The following is a 23,489-nucleotide window of genomic DNA, read 5'->3' as shown; positions in this document are numbered from 1 at the left end:
GATATCCATGGAAACTGCGGGGCTACCAGGTCTCCCGGGTTATCACTACATCGCTCCAAATCACATAGTGAAGGCGCCGATACACTGAGGCCTTCTCGCTCATTTTGCCCAGGCGTTGCAGCAATAACTCGATCTAGTGGTAAATGTTTTAGTGTCAACTTCTACCGTTACCGGAAAAAAATCTGTGCAATTGCCAAAAAAAAAGCGAAAGAAAACGCGAATAAAAAAATGTTTCTGACAATATGTCGAGTCGAAAAAGAAAACGGTTCTGGGAACAAAACCAAAGAATTTTTCTTTCGATATTTTACAAAATTAAAATATGTATATTCTATTTACATACTAGTTACATTATAGATGATAAAGTGAAATCATACAATTGCCGTTAGTTATTTATTGTATTTAGGTTTATTTATTTTATTGGCCTGTTTTGAATTGCGTTTGTCTCGTGAGGTGTTGATTGGATCTTGTTTCTGTCCTGTTCTCTTCCATTGTTTTTTTTTGCAAATGCCAAACTTCTGTAGAACTAGAAAATATCTCTTTCTTTCGATAAATCCCATAAATGAAAACCGATTCACTAGGTAATGAATTCTTCGCAAGGAGACAGGACAGTAATGGTATTTTAACTGTTATACAGTTCTTTGTTTGGGTTAGTAACTTATAATATATTATTATTAGATACGTTAATTGTTCGACATTGCAAACAATTGGAGTGATTTGGGCAGTTTTGTGATTCTAATAAAGTATTAGGTGAAATATAAATGCAAGGCATTTTTGCATTTTTAAATATCGGGCTGTGGATTAAAGTATTTTGTTACATGTTGATTAATGATTGTGATTTTTTCCCCGCATGAAACTAGGTGCCAAATTTTCTTCCTTCTAACGATCGACACATTTTTAACTAAAATGCTCACTTCACTTCATCTTTATTCGATTTCGCATTAAATTTTGTGTAATTAACGATGTTATTTATCGGTGTTATGACGCAAATCCCTGTTTGTGAATAGTGTAAGTACGCTGTGATCACGTCTAGGTGAAACGAGCACTGTTGAATTACCATTTGCTTATATAATGGTAGCTTTTCTAGTGGTCGGTCTATTTTCAATTACCATGACGTGGATACAAAAACCACGTTGGTGTATTCGGAGGGCAGATTGAAAATAAACCAGCCCCATGCGCTTTTTAGGCGGCGTACCAGTTGATTTTGTTAGCAGTATTTATTTTTCATACGCCTTCCGGCTTTTATTTTACAAAAATATCGGCTCGGAAGTACAGCTTTTGCGTACAGAGCAAATGTTATCCTTTGCAGTTATGAATTATTTATTATTTTTTTGGAACAGTTCCAACTTATCTAGTTTCAATCTAGCTACGGTTATTAAATGTGTACACTATTTATTTTACGCAATAGATAATTATATAATCTAAACGTTCGTTATCGTCTGAGGTAATAGGTCTAGTCATTTTTGAGCTCAAACACTTTGGTGGTTTACTTCGGAACAACACTGTCGAATTGATAAAAGACATTTTCTCTGTTAATTTATCTTAGTGGACCAAAAAGACAAAATCATCCGGACAAATGGCACTGTCGTCCGAGGTAAACCTTTAGGCTAGGCTGTAAGAGTTTATCGTATTTTAAAGTAATTAGATATATCCACGTGACTATAACTGGGGACAATCCGTTTTCCCTTAGTACTAGATGTTTATGTTAATACTATTATTCTTAGTGCCAAAGGAAATAATGGTTGGGTTATCGGAAAAGTGCTGGCCTGGTTTTATCAACGCTAAACTCGTTTCTGATGGACACACAACTTTTAAACAATCTCGAGAGGAGTTATAAAGGAGAGAGACAATTTAAATCCAATCGATTCTATGATAAAGTACTGTCGCGACTGAAACGAACAATTACGGAGCTATCTTGGCCGCTAATTATCTCGGTTTTCTCGTAAGGGATTTACAAAAAAATTAATCAGCGATCAGTTTAACCACCTCATCGGTTAAGAATTGTTTTCCGATTGGAAGGATTGGCCAGTAAACAACTTTTCAAATTCTTATCTAAAATTGTTTAAAAGTCTACAGGAACTCCAGTTTGCGGTACGTAATGACCGGTAGTAGAGTAGTTTTCCGATGGATCTCGTATTAGCAATGAAGGTGAAAAGTGAAGGAGATATGGATTTTGATATCCCAAACAATAGAGTGTGATCTCGTACAAATCCGGTTAGGTAGGAACGTTGTTAAATACTCGTAGTTTGTTACGGAATCACACTTTGCAAACGGATCTGATATTTTTCTAGTCAAAACTACCCTTCTTGGATTTGAAAACGCTCCGTCAAGGGTGGTCTGCTTAAAATTCTAACAATACCTTGAGTAATTAACATCATACCGCCACTGGCGATATATTTACATCCCTCAAGTAGGTAGTTGATCACCGTAGGTTCATTTTGACTAATGGTTATATAGTCGGGACGCTGGGGGAATATTGGTATGTTTTTCAATGAGTTTCGTTCATTTTTTCGCTTTATTAACAATTTAATATCATATCAAGATGTATGATGTAAATGTTTTATATTCCATTTTGGATCCACTTTCCACAATTCTTTTTGGAGCAACGTAATGTCTGAACATAGTAAAAATTCGTGTTATTTTTTTTTTTTTAAAACGATTGAATTGTTATTTTAAAAAAAACGCTGATCTATGTGCCAAAAAATCTGCGTACCATAGTTCTTTGAGGGTCCCCATTGTGATCCGTTAACAAAGCTTTGACATTAGTGGTAAGTAGTGTTTTTTAGACGGGGCCTTAATGTTCGGCTATCTCATAGATGTCGTGTTGTGCCAGGCAATCAGAGGTTAGCTTGTCTGTAGCGATTTAAAACGCGCTATCAGTACTTTACGGAGCCGCAACGGCAAACTGTTGGTTAATTTTAATTTCATAAAATAACAGGAGTTGTACTTTATTGTATACATGTCTCTTTCCAGTGTATAGTACAAATACGGACTATTGGTTTCTGATAGTGGTTAATGGTAATTATCTCATCGGTGTCCTACTTATCCCTTTTTAATTGTCAGCAAAAAAAAATTCTTTAACCTCTCTACCGTTGGTGTATTAAGATTGACCTTCTCGATCTAGTGGAGTTTAGCCAATTGAATGTTAATTTATGAAATTATCGACCAAGTAATAATATTAATGCAATTATTAAGTGTAAAATATTTTGAACTTTGTATTTACAAAATACATATGACTGATTTATAACATATTTTTGCAAACGCCACCACCGATACGGTTAAAAGAGTTATTGTACATAAATAAATTTCGGTGCCCTGAACTCTTCTGATTATTGAAATCACACAATCATGAAAAAATATCATTTTATAGCCTTTTTGAATACAGGGTCTTTATTAAAATAAGAGAAACTATATAGGTTACTGTGAAGAGAATTTCGTCTGTACAACATAAAAAAGAATAAAAAAAAGCAGCATTGTTTTGTGTGAAATTATATATTTTAGTATGCCAAAAGTTAATATTCCATTTTTATATTGTTATGAAGTTGCCAAAGCAATATTCTAAATAAAACTTATGATCACACACACATACACACACATTCGCAATTACCGGAAATTTGTGGCAACAATTTTCAGGGTAATGAGTTTTTCGTTTTGGCGAAGACTTTGAAACCGCAAGCGTAGTCGTTTACGTTCTAGTAAGTGCAAATAGTTTAGTGTCGAGAATATCTGTATGTACGCTCTATATTTATAAAGCTTTTTGCTTAAATATCACAACACGACTGTATCGTACTTTAGACTAGAAGCACGCTGTTACTAAAAAAATTATTTACCTAGCTCGTACCAAATATCGATTCTTGTCATATCTATTACATATCCCTTATTACTGTCTGCAAATCTGATTACGTGGGAGTGTTAATAATAATTGCTACATGTTACTACACAACTACTGAATTTTTTGCTCAATATGATTTCTCTCATATCGTATTTTATTGTCTACCCAAAGTAAAGTATTTTGATATGAGATTACCATGTTAACGGAAAAATACAACATGAGTAGTTCCAAAGAATATTTAGATTCGAAATTGTGCATATAAGAACAATGTTAGACTTTTCGGTACACTCAATTGCTGTTCTTATCATATGCGAAATGTTTAGAGTATTTACATTTATAAGATGGTTTACGTTTTGTTTTTGGTTAATAAAGTGTGACTATTATTTTTTTGGGTTTTATTTCATGTGACCCGCAATTTTATATCGCACTAATTCATTCGTTTTCAACCGTAACAAAAAGAAGCGTTTGCCTTTTCGCGCCAGCAATTTTATTTTGTCTGTTTATCCCGTAAACACGTCAATAAAGCCGATTTGTTTGTAGCGATCTCCATTGTTTCTATAAATTAAAATGCCGAATGCCAAATTTTATTCGCCGAATTCCACTTTAATTGCCAACAAAAAATCCCTAATAAAAAAAGCGTAATTTTAATTATAAAAGTAAATATCGACAGCATAATCAATAGGGAGACCATTGTAAAACAAAGTGTTTGCTATTGATCAGGATTGGATTTTCTCAGTTGATAATATTTTTCGTTTGTTTCACGATACAAAGATTTACAAACTTGCCAACGACGTTCAAATTCCTGCAAAAATTGCGAAAATTCATTCCAGAAAAATGAAAAGTGTCTATTTCTTAGAACATATTTTTATAAAATTAAATATTTTGATTTTATTGATATACAATTACAATGACAGAAGGTGATAATACGGGTATAGTATCTAAATTTAAAGAGAAACGCTATCCTGTAAAGGAGAAATAAATTTGAAAATATTGTTCGTCGGTATTGTTGGTTGCCTACAATTGTCCGTCACCTTTTTTTTATTGTGACCTAAATTCGAAATCACCGGCAACCGTGGATAACATTTTCAGTAAAGAACAAATTTTCCTTTACTTCCCGGCAGTCATACCTGACACTGACACAATTTTCACTAGTAATATCACTAGCGATCAAAAAATTTCCGCATTTAATTTGACCTCGTATGGTATGCAGTAAGAATATTGCACACCAGCGGTTTTTAACCAATCAAAATTGATTTGGTTAACAGATTTCGATAGCGACGCATGTTTCTATAAAAATTACCGGTATAATTCGCTGTTTCCGTAGCGATTTAAAAATTACAAGTGTGGAATTCTGAATGATATTCTTCTCAAAGTGCAGGATTGCAGTCTAATGTTCTGCAAACTTCAAATTGAAGTTGCATGTGTAGGAGAGCATACCGCATATCCAAATAAAATTTTTGAAATAATTTGACGGCTTGATTGCAGAAGTAGCTGTGAATATTCTTTTCTTTCATTCGACTTATATGTTGCACCATTTATTTCTGGCATTGTTGGAGATTTAATTTTAATTTCTTTGAAGTATACGCTTGACACAAGTTATTTTAAATGAAGAAATACAAAACTACATCATTCTACTTTTGTTTTGAGATAAAACTTTAAGTAAAGAGATTTAGATGTTGAAATGAAATTAAAAACAGCTGTGTGTGAGAAATCACAATTCACATCGCCACTGCCAGAGATATATAACCTTACTCTCATATCCTTGGAGCAAACTATTAATTATGGCGTCCATTGTGTGGAACGTAGCGCTCTCTTAGTCCATTATCTTTCAATATACACAATAAGAATTTGGTTAGCTTCTTTCTTTAGCGTTCACAATTGACGGTGACGGTCTCATTTACGTAGTTCCCGAAAAAGTACGGACCAGTGATGCCACAACCTCAAAACCCACACCAAAGCGGTTACTTTTTGAGGATGTCTTTTAAAGTCACGTGGGTTAGTGTCATATCATATTCCGTTTTCAATTTTCCTTATTAACACAGCTTTTCATCCAAAAAGGGAGGTCATCTTTCAAACGATTTTAAGTTCAGTTAGCGTTGTCTATAGTCATGAACTTGGAGCTCCTGGCTCAGTTGGATCTTGTAGAGCGAACTCGTCGTCTTAAAGTGGGCCACCCAACTATGTGACTGCGAGTAGTCACCACGTCTACCCTAAAATTGGTGCGATGCGCGCATTTTGCTGCTAAAATTTTATCATTTGAACATGCTGTTTAATGATGTAACTTGTCATGACGAGTTGGCATAAGTAAGTGAATGATGTACAGAAGATTTCACAGGCACAACAACAACGAAATTTACGAATATATACGCGCCAGTTGATAAACCCCTAAAGTCATGGAACTTAATCTGACCAAGGAATCAAGAATATTCGAATATTTTGAAACATGTAATATTTTTTATTTTTATTTTTATTTTAAAGCAAATAACGAAACCCCCGTTTCACCGAAATAAAAAATCCGGTTCATTAGTATGCGACACGGGGCCAAAGCTATTAAACTCAAATGATACGATTTCCCGTAATCCACACGTAGTGCTTTCATTGGGATTCTTTATCGGAGCCCTCTCTTGGTCCGTCGCAAAGGGTAGTTTGGTACAATGGCAGGGAGCGGCATGCGGCGAGGGGGTGGAACGACGCGTCGCGTCCACCGTCGAGGGGAAAGCGTCGGTATACAGTTCGCGCTTTACACGCGCACCCTTAAGTTCTTGCGAAAGCTGTGTAGCCGGTGAATGACGATTTCCGCGTAATAGACGCCCTTTATTCGCGAAGTTCTGGAGGAAGCTTTCGAAGCGAAAGTTGTGATTACGAAATTGTATTTTTCGTTATGTTTTCCGTCGGTGGTTAGAAGATGGAAATTTGGGTAAGTATCGAATGGACTTAATGGAATATTTTTATCGCTTTACTTAAGTCAAAAATATGAAATCTTTGCACAATTTGATGCAAAAAATTTTTCTTAAATTATTTCCATAAAAGATCGATACAAATATTAAATTTTACACAAACGTTTCGAATTGATTAATGAAGATGACGAGGAAAGAAAAAAATATATTCAAAGAAAATATAATTATAATCAACTCCAATTTTATTATTAAAAAGAAATGTTTGTTGACCATAAATCCCAGATGATTGTATTATTGACATTCATATCGAATATTGACAATAACATCAGTGCTGGAAGATTTTGTTTATTTTTTTAATTTTTTTTTAATTTCATATTTTTGCGTAATCATCTTTAGTGAACCTGCTTCATCTTTTTTTTGAAACATTAATTGTGAACGAGCTGCCCAAAGTTAAAACCTATATCCCTTATCCTGTATGGGTTCTTTCTTCTTCAGATATACGTATTCTTGTTTATAGGTTTCAAAGTTGTTTACGTGGAAAACTGATTATAATTTGTTATATTATTTCATCTTGAATATCATCCGAATTTGGAACTCTTCTAAAGAAATGTAGACTTTTTTAGGCAATTTGGAATAAATTAAACATGAAATATATGAAACATCTTTAGCTAATCATATTACATTTGAGTTATTATGCCTCCAATCATGACAAAATAATTTTTGATGAATTTTTATAATACGAGCTTGTTATATTGTGATGAATTTTAATTTGAAAAATATAGATACACATATATATATACAGAGCGGGAAATTAGTAAAAGTTGATTGAATGAAATTTTAACGAAAAAAAGTTTTGACAGCGGTGGGATTCGAACCCACGCCCTTTCGGACTGGTGCCTAAAACCAGCGCCTTAGACCGCTCGGCCACGCTGCCTCCTGGTTAAATCGTCGTCGATGGCGGGTAATACTCGGCGCACAACAAAATGATTCTTCTTTCTTAATATTTTTAGATTTTATCGCCCCCTTATCATCATTATTCAATATGTTCACGAGTCGATTTCGTACAAGTAGATTTCCAACCACTCACTTGAGCGTTGCTAGTGCTAATTACATATTTCTTAACTTTAGATATATTTCGTATCTGATCGCTATGCGTATTATCCAAAAAGTTGACGCTGCGAGCTAAACTACGGCACGTTACGCTGGTCAGCAATCAGTATCTTGATGTTATCGATAGACAATGACCTGCATTGTGTCTATTGTATTCGAGATGCCTTATCGCAGTGTCACTGGTTGTTTTGTAGTTTTGCGAAGTCCATCACTCCGCTACCTTATCTGATATAAAGGGGCTTTCAAAAAGTCCGCATCGAATTGGCAATATATTTACTATTATTTTGGATAAAGGAAATAGTTGTTTGTGCAATTGATAATGCAATGTCTGATGAGTGGTTGAAATTTATTTTTCCATAATCTTTGGTCAATAAAAAAAAATCGACACGTTTATTAACAAACAAAATCTATAAATATAGTGTCATTTTTGCTATTATAATGTTTAAAAGCCAAGCAGCCAATAAACAGGGTTTCGTTCTTACGGGATTTGACTTTCTATAGACTCTATTCCTTTTTGTACCATAGCTGGACACATGCAAAGCCAATTTTCTAAAGTGCACCTCTTATTCCCCAATCAAAGCGCATGATAAATTGCACTGTCAGGCATATTGTGCTGCCTCAAACTTGGTCTTAACCAACCCGTTTCATATAATGGTTATGATTAATTCTCTTGCAGCTTATAACTGTGACGACGCTAATTGCCAGAATTGGACAACTTCCAAGCGCATATTTATCAAAATTACGCTCGCCGACTACAATCTGGGTCGGCGACGAGTTTGAATGACATCCGATATCGCCGAGAGTCGTTCTGATATTCAATTTATGTATTTTTGAACCGGCATTTTGCGTTATATCCTTGTCCTTCCATTAAATTTTGTAATAAAGTTCAAAAAGAGTGTTGCTCAAAATTCTTTTGGGCAAAGTTTTATTAGTTTATTTAATCGTTTTCTTGTTCTTTTTTTTCCATAACTTTGGATTGCAATCGGAGAAAAAAAAATCATCTAAAGCTGTCTTCTTGGAAACTTTAGGGAATTCAATGCAACGACACATACATTTGACAATTGACATTTCGATATGCAGCATGTTAGCCAACATTGAATAAAACAGCTAATCTTTTGGTCACCGTTGTTTATTGCTGTTACATTACTTATAGGTTAGGTATATTTTAATTTTGAATGAAATACTCATATTGCAAATCGGTATGTTTGTATCTGATACGTTGCCAGTTACCAACGAAAAAAGTCGCTGCGACGTCACCACCAATTTGATGTATTACACGAGCATTAAAATTGGAACCCGCACCGAAACTTGGGCAACGATATAAAGCACCGTCATAAAGTTGCCAAGTGAGAAACGAGTTTGCGATAAATTTCGTGTCCTTGCGCAACAACGTATTCCAAAGGTAACAGCCAATAGTAACCCCATCGTTTTTCATATGTCACTAACTGAAACGTCACTTCGTTTGACATTCAAGCGCGTCGGAGACGACATCCTAAATCGAAATGCAAAATAACGTCGGGCGAAATAAACAAAATTTATGCGCTACACTGTACCCTAGTAGGGGTGGTGAGTGAAAATCCCGTTTCCATGTGGGGGATGATCTCATCCCCGTTGCGATGTCCTTATTCTTTACTGTCCTATTAGGGTATGTTCCGGTCTAGTTGCTTCTTTAAAAACAAACGCCGAACTTTGGGGACTTTGCTGGTATTTTCCGGCAGTGGCGGTCAACAATAAGTTAGAATTGATTGTTCCCCGAAATTGTATGTCGTATGCACTGAAGTTGGGAGCCGACCGGTGGCGGAACGGGGAGATTCAGTAACCGAAAAAGCCTTTTGAGCTTCGTGTTTCCTTTCGCGATATTTAGTTGAATTTTTCGATTTAGCAAGGGATGTCGCAGGTACCTCAGCATTTATGATCTTTTAAATTCACATAATATATAAAATTCATAATCGCGATCGATGCAGAGCCAATTACCATGAATATGTGCAGAATCGCAAATGGCGGCAATTACAAGGGAAGCATGACTCTTTCAATCTACCCAAAAAAATAAAAGAAAACTTCCAAATGGCAATTTAATCGGAGAGAATAACACCGTCTTAACAGATATAAAGGAGAATCTGCAAACATGGAAACGTTATATAAAGCATCTATTTAAGGATGACAGACCTGAACAACATGGTACTGGTACAAATATCTTAAAATAGCAAATCATACAAGCTGTACGTTAGTCAAAGTACAGTAAAGCTGCAGGCCCTGACTACATCTATGTTGGTATTCTCAGAGCAGAGGATAATGTCTCCAGGGTGCTCACTGAATTGCTTAATACCATATACACGTCGGGAAGAATACCACAGAACTGGTAGGAGTCCACTTTTGGCACGCTACCAAAAACAGCTAATGCCGAAAGGTGCTATACTAAAACTTTTCCTAAAGGAACAGGATATACAAAAAATGTGAAGAAGCTGTCTGTAATTTGGCTTCAGAATTGGTCTTTAGCGTGCTAGTTCAAAGCATACATGTATTTTATCTACTATGACAAAATGACACCAAAACATCGGGATGGATTAGCGTGTCATAAGGTGGTTCAGGTGGAGAATCATATATCGGATGAGATAGAAATTCAGAGGCAGTCGCAAGGGTGCTTGCTTTCCCTATTACTGTTTAATATCTACTGTGAGGCTATTTTGTTCGCGGCCCTGTCTGAAAACCAGAAGAAAAGAAATTTATGTAAATGGTATACCTGCTATTCCATGCGGATCATACAGTATTATTGAGCATAATTTATTTGAAATATTCGCCGGTTGTTAGTTAATTTAGAAAATAAAAACAGCCATGCGAAATGGGGAAATAATTTTAGTCGCACTTTGAAACTAGAGGAAATGGAGAGAGAGAGAGAGAGAGAGAGAGAGAGAGAGTCCAAGGATAGAAAGGTGTATTTTTTCGAGAAATTGCTAGGAAATTGAAGGCGCATCCGCTCGCATTTCAAAAGTTTATCGACGTAGTGAACAAAGACTTTGCCGTCGTTCATCTAACTGCTCATCCAAAACGAAAAACCAGTGGTGTAGATAACCTCAAAGAAACTTAGGTAAACTTAAACTTATTTAATTATTATACAGGGTGTCTCCTTAAAAATTCTTAACGCATTTTAATTAAAAATGAGTCGTTGAGAAGCACTTTTTCTATGCTGTCAAACGTGCTATGAGTGAGGCGATGGATTTCATAACGTGGTAATAATGTCGACTTCCAGGTATGGTTTCTCTTCGAAGATATTGTATAAGAAAGATAAATAACGGAATTTTATTTATATTTTATATGACTTAGCATGCTAAATAAGTAATTTGCCTTTTAATTTACAAATTGAATATTCTTATTAATATATTTAGGTTAGAATAAAGACGGGGTTTCACGGGGTTGTTGCTCTGATTTTTGGTTATATCGACTTAAAAGAACATTTAATTAATTTTTTGACAAACATATTTTTTTCTGCAATTATGTCAAAATATGCCATAGCAATCGATTGACTTTCTTTTCAAAGATACAGTGAAACCTAATCTATTTTTCATATTTATTTTTTAAATTTATAAAGTTTTGCAGAAAAAAGTTTTGAAAAACAAGATGACAACTATTGTTCCTGGTGGCAATATTAGAAACTCGAACGAATTATAAATATTTGCGTTAACTTAATAATAATTTTTCAAATATCTAAGACGATCCGTTTTTCTAATAGACTGTATCCAGTCGCCTTTATTGAGACGCCCGGTACATTGATTTGCGGGTGCGATCTCTATTGGTTGAAAACTATGAATCGTTGTACACACCGCCTCTAAAGGAATTTATGAGCTTGAATACAACAGCGATTATACGAACTTTAAGGGTAAACCATTAATGTGGATTGCATTTTAGGGGCAATAAATTTAAAAGCCTCGACGTCACGAAACGCCGGGTACTTTGATATTTTAAAAAGATCATTTTATACGTAATGTCCATTAGATGGTATCTCCTTCTCGCTGAACACACGCTATTTCGTAATACTCACGCAAAAATGCTGAAACGGTATAAAATATAGTTAATATCCTTTGTATGGTAATGAACTAAGGGATGCATTAAAATCTCGTTACGTAGTCAGTAAAAGTTCGTATACGTGTGGAAGAATAAAAAACGGTTGCGAATATAGGCGGAGGAAGCCATTTTAATAACTTTAAATGGATATTAATAGGTGCCGAGTGTGCGGAAAGAAAGCCTGTTCGTTGTCCCGAAAAATTAGAACAATGGTACACAATTAGCATGCTGCGCTTTGTGAAACACCATAGGCGATGATTTTTTGGCCATCATTCAGCGTAAATAGCGTTGTTGTTATTAATAATCATTATAATAATCGTCAACATCAAAAAGTAGTCTATGTGACGAAGTACAGAGTTTTTAGTGTCTCCGAAACAATCATCTCTATCCATTGGATACTGAATGACATCTTCATAGTGTCGTCATTCAAATATTTACACATCACCGCTAAGAAAGAGATCAGATCCGGAATTGAACCTGTTATAAACAAGAGATAGCTTTTCCAAAGATCACTTCTGAATGTAGAACTCCGTATAAGTATGGTTAGATGGTATATTTTTTCTCATGCTGTATGGATGGAAAGCTGGACCTTCTGTCTACCAATGGAAAGGGAAAAGAGAAGTTATTTGTAGAGTATGTTACGTATATCATTGATTCAAATAATAAAGAACGAAGATGCTCTAAATCCTAAACAAAAGAACTCATGCTTACAATCGAGGAGAAAAAAAAACACACTATTCAAATTCAAGTCAGAAGTTCTATAGGCAAACGCCAAAAAATTCACCAGATGATTGGCTTGCACTTCGCTAGAAATTTTTTCATAAATGTGTCCAGAACCACGTTAGTCATCTGGATCTCAAACCTCCAAAATGTATTTACAAGGTTTTATAAGTAAAAGAAAGAAAACTGAAAACAAGTTCTTCTTATTACTCTTTGAAAATGACATTTTTACAAATTTTTCAAAAGTGGACATCTGGGGATACCAATATTTGAAGGAATTTGGTGAGGCTCTACTAGTTTTGGTTCGTTTAAAGAACTTCACTGCAATTTTAGAAGATCTTAGAAGCATTCGCAAAATACAAAAGAAAACTTAATGAATATAAATAAATAAATTCAAAATATTCCATTAATTTCAATGCAAAGCTGCAGATATCAACAATTAGAAAATATTATTGCTAATTTAGTTAGTTTGGAGCTACAAAACAGCAAACTTATACAAATAAATTAATTAAAATAATTTAACAATTAACATTAATAGTAATTTTTCAAAGAAACTTCCAAAGGCTACTGTAATATTTTTCATAAAACTTCTGGATTCCTCCTGCGTCGGTTTTTGTTGGCTTCTTCAAGTTCTGAAGAAGCCAATAGGATGATTGGCGAAACGTTATTATTATAACATTAATAATATTCCAGCTAAAAGTATTAAGTTCGAAAGGTATTCGAAACAAACAAAATTGACTTTCTTAAGGTAACTACAAATGATTTCAATATTGATCTTTTATCTTCCTCTTTTATATTTTTTGATTATTTTTAAGAACAGAATAAGTTAGAAGTTTCTTTTCTTTCCTTCATATTTCAAAAAATGGCTAATGTTTGATGATTTTACGAAATGAAACATCTAGGAAATTTCAAAGCTGTTGACAAAATTCACCTGTAATAATTGGAGTCAAAAACATATTTTATATTGCTGTTAACTTGAAACCAGCCATTTACGGCTTTTATGTGGTTGGTGTTGGTTTTTATGCGTGTTAAAAATTCCCGAAACTTGTTTATACACGCTGCTCACATATTTTGCAAGATAGTGTTTGAGAAATGGATCTGTAGTCACCCTCGCTAACAGCTCGGCCTTTGTTGTGCGAATCTGGTTCACGGACGTGTTCATATTTATATCAGCCGCTGATGCGTATTGATTAGGCAAAGGCAAAAGCTTAAATTTGGCGATAATTCATCCGAAACGGTGGCAGGTGTGGGGTGATGGGATATCCGCGGTTAATATGGCGACACACCCGGTTATTTACGATTGGTCACGTAGAAAACAAAATTATAGCGCTAATATTAAAGTCGATCGTGCGTCTACATTTGTTATTACTCGCATCAAATCTCGTCGCTTGATTTGTGAAAAATGAGAAGAAAAAATGAAATGAACGGAATTCCCAAGTAGTTAAAGAACTCCGAAGGAATTACGACTATTTACGAAGGAATTATAAGTAAATAAAAGAATTCACTCCGTTTACTCTTCGTTCATTTTCGGCAAAAAAAATTTCGACAAACAATAAATAACCGTCCCTAATTTTTAAAATAGTTTTTGATATTTAAGATAGATGTTATACATAATATACAGAATTTTGTTTAATAAGTGCCTGATATTGAACTGAGGTGGCTTTTACTTGATGAAAATCCATTTATCAAAATAAATAAGAACTAAAAGTTCAGATTTTCACGAAATTATATATTATGACATGACAATTGTTTCGACAACACCGTGTCTTTATCAAATGTAATATTTACAAACTACCTGCTACTATATATACCGAAAAATGGCCATAAAACCTTAATTAATGTTTTTGCGAGAATTTAAGTTCCATAAACGAGAGGTATTTAAATCTAATTGATCGTGAAGCAATACATTTGAATGTCTCATTTTGTTAATCTCCATGGCTTCCAATAAATTTAATTTTCTACTTCTCGGGGCTGTGTGTAATATATCAAAATTGTCGTCAAAAATGTGTTTTTCTGTGTGTACATAATTTCGTGAAAATCTGAACTTTAAGTTCTTATTTATTTTGATAAGTGCCTGATATTTAACGGTATTATTTCTCAAATATTTTTAAGGTACAATAAACTTGTTTGTTTTAGGGTGTCAAGGTTTTATTTTAACTGATTATGAAAAAAATTTATTGTGTTTGTATTTTTTACAATTTGCTAGTCCACTTAATCGTTCTTTCCTTATTAGAATTGTTTCACTTTTGCAACTTTTCAGAGACTATTAATAAAAGGGCATTTTTTAGTTAAAAATTTATCATATTTATCAAAAACAAAGGGCCGTACATACCGAAAAATGGCCATAAAACCTTAATTAATGTTTTTGCGAGAATTTAAGTTCCATAAACGAGAGGTATTTAAATCTAATTGATCGTGAAGCAATACATTTGAATGTCTCATTTTGTTAATCTCCATGGCTTCCAATAAATTTAATTTTCTACTTCTCGGGGCTGTGTGTAATATATCAAAATTGTCGTCAAAAATGTGTTTTTCTGTGTGTACATAATTTCGTGAAAATCTGAACTTTAAGTTCTTATTTATTTTGATAAGTGCCTGATATTTAACGGTATTATTTCTCAAATATTTTTAAGGTACAATAAACTTGTTTGTTTTAGGGTGTCAAGGTTTTATTTTAACTGATTATGAAAAAAATTTATTGTGTTTGTATTTTTTACAATTTGCTAGTCCACTTAATCGTTCTTTCCTTATTAGAATTGTTTCACTTTTGCAACTTTTCAGAGACTATTAATAAAAGGGCATTTTTTAGTTAAAAATTTATCATATTTATCAAAAACAAAGGGCCGTACAAAAAGTCATGAGCCTTTGAAAGTTAGAATAGGTAGCTCATTTTACAAACTTCCGGAAGGCAATTTTCATTCAGAAATCAGCAATTATATATAAAATTATGAACAAAAATAAAAATAATCCTTTGACCCTTATTAAGTAACATCCTGTATGTGTAAGTGCCCACTTGGGTGTAATAGAGAGCCAAGGGAGCTACCGCGTAAATCATTATACACAATATAATTGCTGTCAACTCGATCAAAAAATTATACCCGTAAAACCAAATCGATTATTTCCTGGCGATTTAAAATTTTTATTCCGGGCGCCATTTTTACCGTTATTTTCGGAATCCAATTTCCCAAACTGGTGTATATTATTCGATATAAATTACGTTTTGCGCTATATATTCCGCGGCCTACGTGGATTGGCGATACCATATTAAAAGATATTAATGGCGGCGGTAGCCCAAATTTTTTACCCGCCCCCGAGACACCTAACGTTTATATCTCGGTATATACCGCTTTTTTTTTATAAAGCGTTGGTTTGACTGTTATCCGAGAATTTGAGGGTTTATTTTCGTATAACACTATATTTATCTGCCAATTCTTGTTCGCATTCAGTTTCGTCGCTTGATAATTGCCATGCTCCATCCATATTTTTATTTTTATAAAAAAATATTTATTTACTTAAAACTGTTATTAGTTAGCATGTAAAAATTCAGCAATATCCAAATTACTTAATGATTAAATCAATATACAGGAATCATTAAAATTTTGTATCATGAGAATCATGGTTAATTCTTACAAGCTGACTATTTGTCATTTTACGTATTGACAAATAAATGAAAATATATTTTTTAACGCAAACCTAAAAATAAGATAAGTTTTAGAAAAAAATCCATGCTGGCACAAGTTTGTCCTTAATTGCAATGGCGATAACAAATATTTTTCATAAAATCGTTAGGGCAGATAGTTTTGCAGTAGCTGTTCATCCCATGATTATAGATAGGCATCTTTCTAACGTGTTTTAGGAGTCACCTCCGAATTTTTTACATCATTTTCTTCATACAATTTGAAGAAATTTTACATTAATATTTTATTTTATACTCTTTATGTCACTGGGATTTAAATAGGAGTAATACTTACCCTGTTACTCAAGAAGGAATAAATCATTAATTGGTGGGTGTTACGTTCCAATTTTGACCTTAGGTCATATTTGAAGTAAAGTAAATAATTACCTGTGTATCTAGGCCTTATTAATTAAGTCTCGATTTTAGAGCTAATGTCTCTGGCTCTTTCTTTTAAATTGATATTAATTTTTGATTTTGATTGCCTTCTTCTTTCTCCTTGGAAAGGTAACTCAGTTGTTACTTACAGATATTGCTTTTTGCTAGTGATTTTATCGCGAAATAGTAATAGCTAATCAAATACTTTATTGGGGTTAGAGGCTACACGATATACTTTGAGATAAACCATAGCTTCCTAATGAAAATTTGAGTGATGTATCAACATTTCCATCACTTATTTCGTAGTCAGGAAAAGTACGAAACGAATTCTCGATGGCATGGTACCAAGGAGCATCAGTTTTCTTTGCCAAATAATTTGGATCAGTGGTCTTTCTTGAGTGGCTATTTGTTTTCGGAATTTCTTGCGAAAATTTTGACAAATACACAGATAAATGAGCAAGATTTACCAACACACGTTCCAGCACATTAACGAAATCACAGTAAAATTGAAACTTTGGATACATCGCATATGGCCGATGTTCGTTCATTCATTTGATAAAAAAAATTGATAAGTATAATCGTCATTTGAATTGCTAAAGGCATAGGTGTTTGACACCCAGACCAAATAATATCGGATGTTCAGACGGGGAGTCGTTTTGTCAATCGATTGTCATTTTACAACTAATTACTTAGATTCCAGACCCTGTCTATGAGAAGGATTTTTGAATCAATATTGTAAACTTGTTGTTAGTTGGCCTTATGCTTTATGTTTCTGTGGCCAAATAAATTGTACAGGGTGTCCTGTTTAAGAGGGACCTATGCCTTTTCCTGAAACCTACGGGGGTTACAAAAAAATATTAAATACAACAGTTATTTCTATTAAAATGACTTTTTTTTATTGTAAGTTGGCCGTATGCTTTACGCTTCTGTGGCCAAATAAATGGTACAGTGTGGCCCGTTTAAGAGGGGCCTATGCTTTTTCTCGAAACCTACGGGGTTACAAAAAAAAATTAAATACAAAAGTTATTTCTATTAAATTGACCTTTTTTTATTGTGAGTTGGCCATATGCTTTACGCTTTTGTGGCCAAATAAATTGTACAGTGTGGCCCGTCTAAGACGGGCCTATGCTTTTTCTCGAAACCTACGGGGGTTACAAAAAAAAAATTAAATACAAAAGTTACTTCTATTAAAATGACTTTTTTATTTTCCCAATGGTCACTTTTTTATATACAGGGTGGTAAAAAAAGAAAGTTACATTTTTTTAAATAGAACACGCTACATTTTATTGTATTTGTGGATAGTCCTTTCAAAGACAAATTCAACGATATATATGAGTATTGGTCTGTGATGCACCGTTTCGAACTTAATAGCGATCATCTTCATGGTTATGTTTAAACCATCATTGTTGGGTTGCTTATTAACTCATTAAACTTTTTTTCTTCTATTCTTTTCCGAAAATAATGCTTTTCTTTAGGCAATGATTAAATTTAAAATATTTTCTTAAAGTAAGCGGTGTAGCCACATTTGGCAAAATAATACTTTCCCCAATTTTCTTAAATGAGACACCCTGTATATTATTGGATTTTCGAATAGCCACTTTAATGGCAATTTCAATTATAAAACTTAGTACGGGTCTCTGACTTACCATTTTCGCTTAATTGGGAATTATTTTTCCAATAATAAGTAATTTGTTTTACATCCATAATTTAAGAATCTTTTAAATAAAAAACTTATTTTATATTAAGACATTCATATTTTTAATAATATGGACCATATGTCTTAAAAAATATTTAGAAACCTGCGTGTTGAAAAACACAAACACAAAATTGATGATATTATTATTAATTTTGACCTTTTGACATAATCATCGCAGTAGCTTTGAAAACAATAGCAGTGCTCTGTTGTGGTAATATTATTACTGATTTTTTGACAGGTATCAGTGTATAATAATATTTTAGGCGTATTTTCTTGGACTTCCACTATTTTCTATTTATTTTATTAAGTTGCATTTTTGTTGAGTCTATTTTGTACAATGTTTATGAAAGACGAAAAAGTTGACCTATAAAAATGTTACATCGCCAATAATAAAATTTAAAATATTTCAAAATATAATTTGGAGCGATGAATGAATATTTACAACGTCTGTGGTGTTATTTAATAGAAACAATACGCATTATTGGAGTTCAGAAAATAAAAAAATATGTTTTTGAAGTAAACAAGCAGGGACGAAGATCCGTGTAAGTATGATGCGCAATGTGGGTATCTAGAATTTTAGGACCCATATTTAAAGTTATTGATGAACGAAATTCGGCCACTTATATATAATAATATTCCGCAAAGAGATCATCCATATTTAATTTGGCGGCAAGATGGCGCTCCTTACCATGGAAGTGGATTGAATAAGTTCGAAACGGTGCATCCCAGACCCATACTCATATATATCCAAAAATGCAATAAAATGTAACTTTGTTTTACCACCCTGTATATCAAGAAGTGACGATTAGGAAAATAAAAAAAAGAAACAACTTTTGTATTTACATTTTTTTTGTAACCCCCGTTGGTTTCGAGATAAGATGTAGGCCCCTCTTAAACCGACCACCCTTTACTTATAAAGAGAAAAGGATAAAACCATTTATACACTATGGTATGAGCAACTTGGCAGCAGCCTTGTGTTTTGGTGGCATTGTTATATATATTAATGAGAAATTAAAGAACAACAAATTTATGAAATAACGGTTTAAACTATTATGCGTCACCGTAGTGAAATTTCATTTTGAATGACGGTGACGGGGTTGACGGCGGAAGATTCTTTTCGCAATTTGGTTAGTGTCATTTGATATCGTGTAAACTTTATTAAGTATAGCTGATGCGACATTTTTTTTGTGTTGTGTTGTTGGTTGTGAAAATGACAATAGGCTGGTTAAGATGTTTGGATGAGCCTATTCCTATTCTCTGTTCAACGTTGAATGTCTTAATATTGCCCAGAAATTAAGATTAATATGATATTTTAATGTGTTTTTTTATTATTACATTATGATTATTCAAATGCCGTTTACTGCACAAGCTAACTATTTGGGTAAAATTTAATTCACACTTCGATCATCATCTTTTATCAATGACTCCAATACAGTGACCAAAATCGATTAGTTTGAAAGATAAATGACGTCAGTGTCGGTTAGTGGTTATCTTTAGTTTGGCCGGAACGCAAGCCGATCCTAAATCATAACATCCGTTTCAGTCGAGGTCGACTACCGCCGCCATCGCATTGCAAAATATTCCAAATTGCAAGTCCATATTTATTGCTCCCAAAGAATCGCAACCGTCGGAAAATTATCCTATCCGCGGTCCGTGCCAGGAAACGCACAGCGCTCCGCCTCCCTCAGCACGTGACGTCGCACATAACGACAGTAATAAAATCTCTGGATGATATGCATCCAGCAGCAGTCGGAATTTATCCGGGACTGGATAAACTCTGTAGTTCTAACGAGAGAAAAATATTTAGCTACGTCTCGGTAAACGAGCACTTTATTATTGACGGTGGAAACTGATGTTTATTTGGTTGCGGCGATATCGAACGGAGTCGTAATTCGAACCGCGACATAATTGAGTTCCGCGGAAAACGGATTAAACGAAGAAACGAAGAGGAACATTTTATTCAACGGATTTTTTGTTAGATTTGAGCACGCCAACAAAAAAATAGTAATTTTAAAAAAAGTACAGGTTAATTCAAGAACAATAGCAATACACAATGTTTACCATACTCTAAAACTTGAAATACAACCATCTGATATAAAATTTGATCAGTAAAAAAGGAAGAAATATCAATTTTATAGTATTTTTAAAATATCGATAGTTGTTCTAAAGGCAGGTGAAAAGTTTTTTTAATGAAACTTCCACAGGCTACTGTAATACTATTTACAAAACTTTTGAATTCTTCCTGTTAAGTCGAACAGAGCTTAACTGAAACTGTCTCAGTTTGCTCCAAATTGCTCCCAAACCCGTGCGGTAATATCCCGCAAATGTCCGAAGTGGCTTGGATCCGTGGAAAGCGAAACTGACGTGGTAAAGTGACGCTTCCCGCAGCTAGATCGGCGTGTCATTAGGCATTTCACGACGGGAGTAGAAAAAAATTACCACATATTTTGCTATTTACGTAAACGTAGAAAAGAGTCGTTAAATAATAGGGCGTCGTTATTTGTCAGCAATTTAATTCGATTGTGGACCACTGAATGGATTTTGGTTCCTTGAAAAGGAGCAAGAGTCAGTTCTTGAAGATCTTTCATTAAGGTGTCCCGTTTATTTTGTCAAGTTATATTTCAAGTGTGAAAACCTCTGCGATTCCGACAAAACTACATAGCTATAAACTCCTAAAGGACGAACCTGAAAGTTTCCGTTGAGACCGCCATTGGTATACAAATGATCAGCGTCAAAAAAAACTTTTTTTTTCTGTTCTCCGTTCTCCGTTTCTCTGTAGACCTGGCATTAATTGGCTATATCTTTTGAACGGTTTGCAGCACGATCTTCAAATTTGGCTCCTTTTAAGCCGTGCACGACGTACAGAAACCAGTAAAAAAATGGGTCTGATCAAACCAAGGCGTCCATCTTTTTTTTTTCGATTTTCATCTGTTTTCTGGACTTGACTATGAAACACGATAAGTGTCCGAAATCTACTTGAAATTTGGCACATATATAAAGTTTAGCTCCGTAACCGAAAGCCTATTGAAACTGGGGGGGCTGGGGAATCGAGAAGTATTTTGTAAAAATCAAAAACCGCACTTGCAGGGTATCAGAGAAAAAAATGTCTCCAAGAAGGTATATACGATAGAAAAAATTCTTTAACCTAACGACGGGCAATCAATTAAAAACCTTTATCCTTTATGATTTTTTAAAAATGTGCAGGGTGCGTCGGTAATTTGCAAAAAACTGAAAATTGGTCTCCTTTTGTAATGATAATTGACCATAACAAGAAGGCTGTGATTCTGTTGCCAGTTTTTTTTACATAGCTATGGACAGCTAAAACTTTTGTATTTAAAGTTTTCACATACTGTACAGGGTGATCGGGATATTCCGTACTATATTCAAAAACGTCATAAGTGACCCAAATATGTAGCTATCGATTTAAAATTTGACAAGGAAGTAAGGAAGGAAGGACATTTGATAAAGACACGGTGTTGTCGAAACAATTGTCATGTCAAAATATATCATTTCATGAAAATTTGAACTTTTAGTTCTTATTTGTTTTGAAAAGTCTATACCCACATCTAAACAGTCGAATTTGAGCGTAATCAAGTATCACCAAATATTTTTTTAAAAATATTGAAAAATTTTCTTTGAATATTTTGGCTTCCAGAAAAATATGATTTTCTCAAAAAACTATTGAACCGATCAGAAAAATTTTAGAACCAGGAAATGCGGGAGATCGAGGGCTATGACTTTTATTTTAGACATTTTTTCGATTGTATACAGGGTTTTTCAGTTATGGACAAAAATCTAAAAGACCATGAAAATCGTTCTTTTCGCTATTAAATTATTAGCCGTAAATCAAAATTTGTGAAAAATATGGCCAATTGGTTTAAACTGTGTAATAAGTCACATCGAGACCTACAATTTTTGTATTTACGGTTTTCGTCTATCACATACGCTGTTCCAGATATTTGAAAAAATCCAACTGAAAATCACAATTCCTCGCCTTCAATCGAGACGCGATGACGTCATTCATTATTACGGCGTACGGCATGGTTTCAAAAAACAAGTATTTTCTTGAAAATAACTTACTCTATTGAAAAAAATCATACACCAAGAAACGTGGGAGATCCAGGGCTATCACCCCTATTTCGAACATTGTTTGAATTATATACAGGGTGTGTCGATTATTGGCAGAAAATCTAAAAGTTCCTTAAAATTTCCGTTTTTGTGGGTAAATTATTGGCGATAAATGAAAAACCGTTAAAGATGGGATAATTTTATTTGAACAGCATCTTAAAGCGTGTCGTAAGAGAGTTTTAGGTTTCGTCAATTATACGGGGCGCGAAATATTTGAAAAAATATCATTCGACAACGCTATTTTAATATTTACGGATGTTTGTTGTTTGATGTTTTATACAGGGTGCATGCACAATTAAATTAAACCGATTTTGCGACAGTTCCATAGTGGTCCGCGGGAGCACGATAGAAAAACCATGCTTCCGTTTACCACACGAAACGGCTTTTCTTTTCGCTGTGTGCTACGAACTTGCCCCACCCAGCGACGATTTTTCGAAAGCAATCTTGAGCTAATTGGAAAAAAAAGTTATACTAGTTAAATATCGATAAATCGAGAAAAAGAAAATCAAATTTTATTATTTGAAAAATGATGCAAATTAAATTAAGCATTTATTACCATTTTGTTCTAAAAACACTGTTATAGTGATAAATTAGTATAAATTGAACATATAAATTCATACATTGTTTCAAGTTCAAGTGGATGTATTCATTTCAATAAAAACAGCAATTTCCAGTGCCTGAAAGAAAAAATTAAATCAAATTGTCATTTTTTTTTTACCTGTATTCGCATCCTGTATCCCAGAGACTGGCTACATTTTCCCAGACCCGCGGAATAGTCGTGTGTAATTTAAAGAACTTTAAAATTGTTTTAATATAATTTTGAACAGAAATACATAATATGTATATAACAGTATCGTGTCAGACATATCAACAGGAAAATGCATCACAAAACATACCGTAATGTTTTTAATTGACATGGAAATTTACAGATTTTTATAAAATGTTTTCTCATCGATTTGTTAAGCTAACGTTAATCGATTTAAATTAATTTCGCGTTTT

At 33.8% G+C, this 23,489-nt stretch overlaps 2 protein-coding genes and 1 non-coding gene across 6 annotated transcripts in view; 2 read left to right on the top strand and 1 right to left on the bottom strand.

Moving 5' to 3' along the window:
* The window catches only part of LOC132700280 (poly(rC)-binding protein 3), a 171,179-nt gene extending 166,967 nt beyond the window's left edge, over positions 1–4,212 (top strand). For all 3 annotated transcript variants that reach the window (XR_009618624.1, XM_060667455.1, XM_060667454.1), the window contains one exon: positions 1–4,212. Coding sequence is in view for 2 of the 3 variants with exons in the window: in XM_060667455.1 (XP_060523438.1) it covers positions 1–88 (88 nt within the window). In the remaining variant the exon portion in view is untranslated.
* Positions 4,213–6,541: 2,329 nt separating this feature from the next.
* Positions 6,542–23,489, top strand: part of LOC132700756 (uncharacterized) — a 159,920-nt gene continuing 142,972 nt past the window's right edge. The window contains exon 1 of one of the 2 annotated variants that reach the window (XM_060668278.1): positions 6,542–6,746. The gene's annotated coding sequence lies outside the window, so the exon portion shown is untranslated. The remainder of the gene's footprint in view (positions 6,747–23,489) is intronic. The other variant, XM_060668277.1, reaches the window with a different exon arrangement.
* Positions 7,581–7,660, bottom strand: Trnal-uag (transfer RNA leucine (anticodon UAG)). The gene has a single exon. It is a non-coding gene; the product is annotated as a tRNA-Leu (tRNA).

Source organism: Cylas formicarius, unplaced genomic scaffold (genome assembly GCF_029955315.1).
Source record: "Cylas formicarius isolate icCylForm1 unplaced genomic scaffold, icCylForm1.1 PGA_scaffold_4__25_contigs__length_36172078, whole genome shotgun sequence".
NCBI classification, from domain to species: Eukaryota; Metazoa; Arthropoda; class Insecta; order Coleoptera; family Brentidae; genus Cylas; species Cylas formicarius.
The sequence above is the reverse complement of the archived record's forward strand: the minus strand, read 5'-3'. Positions and strand labels throughout refer to the sequence as shown.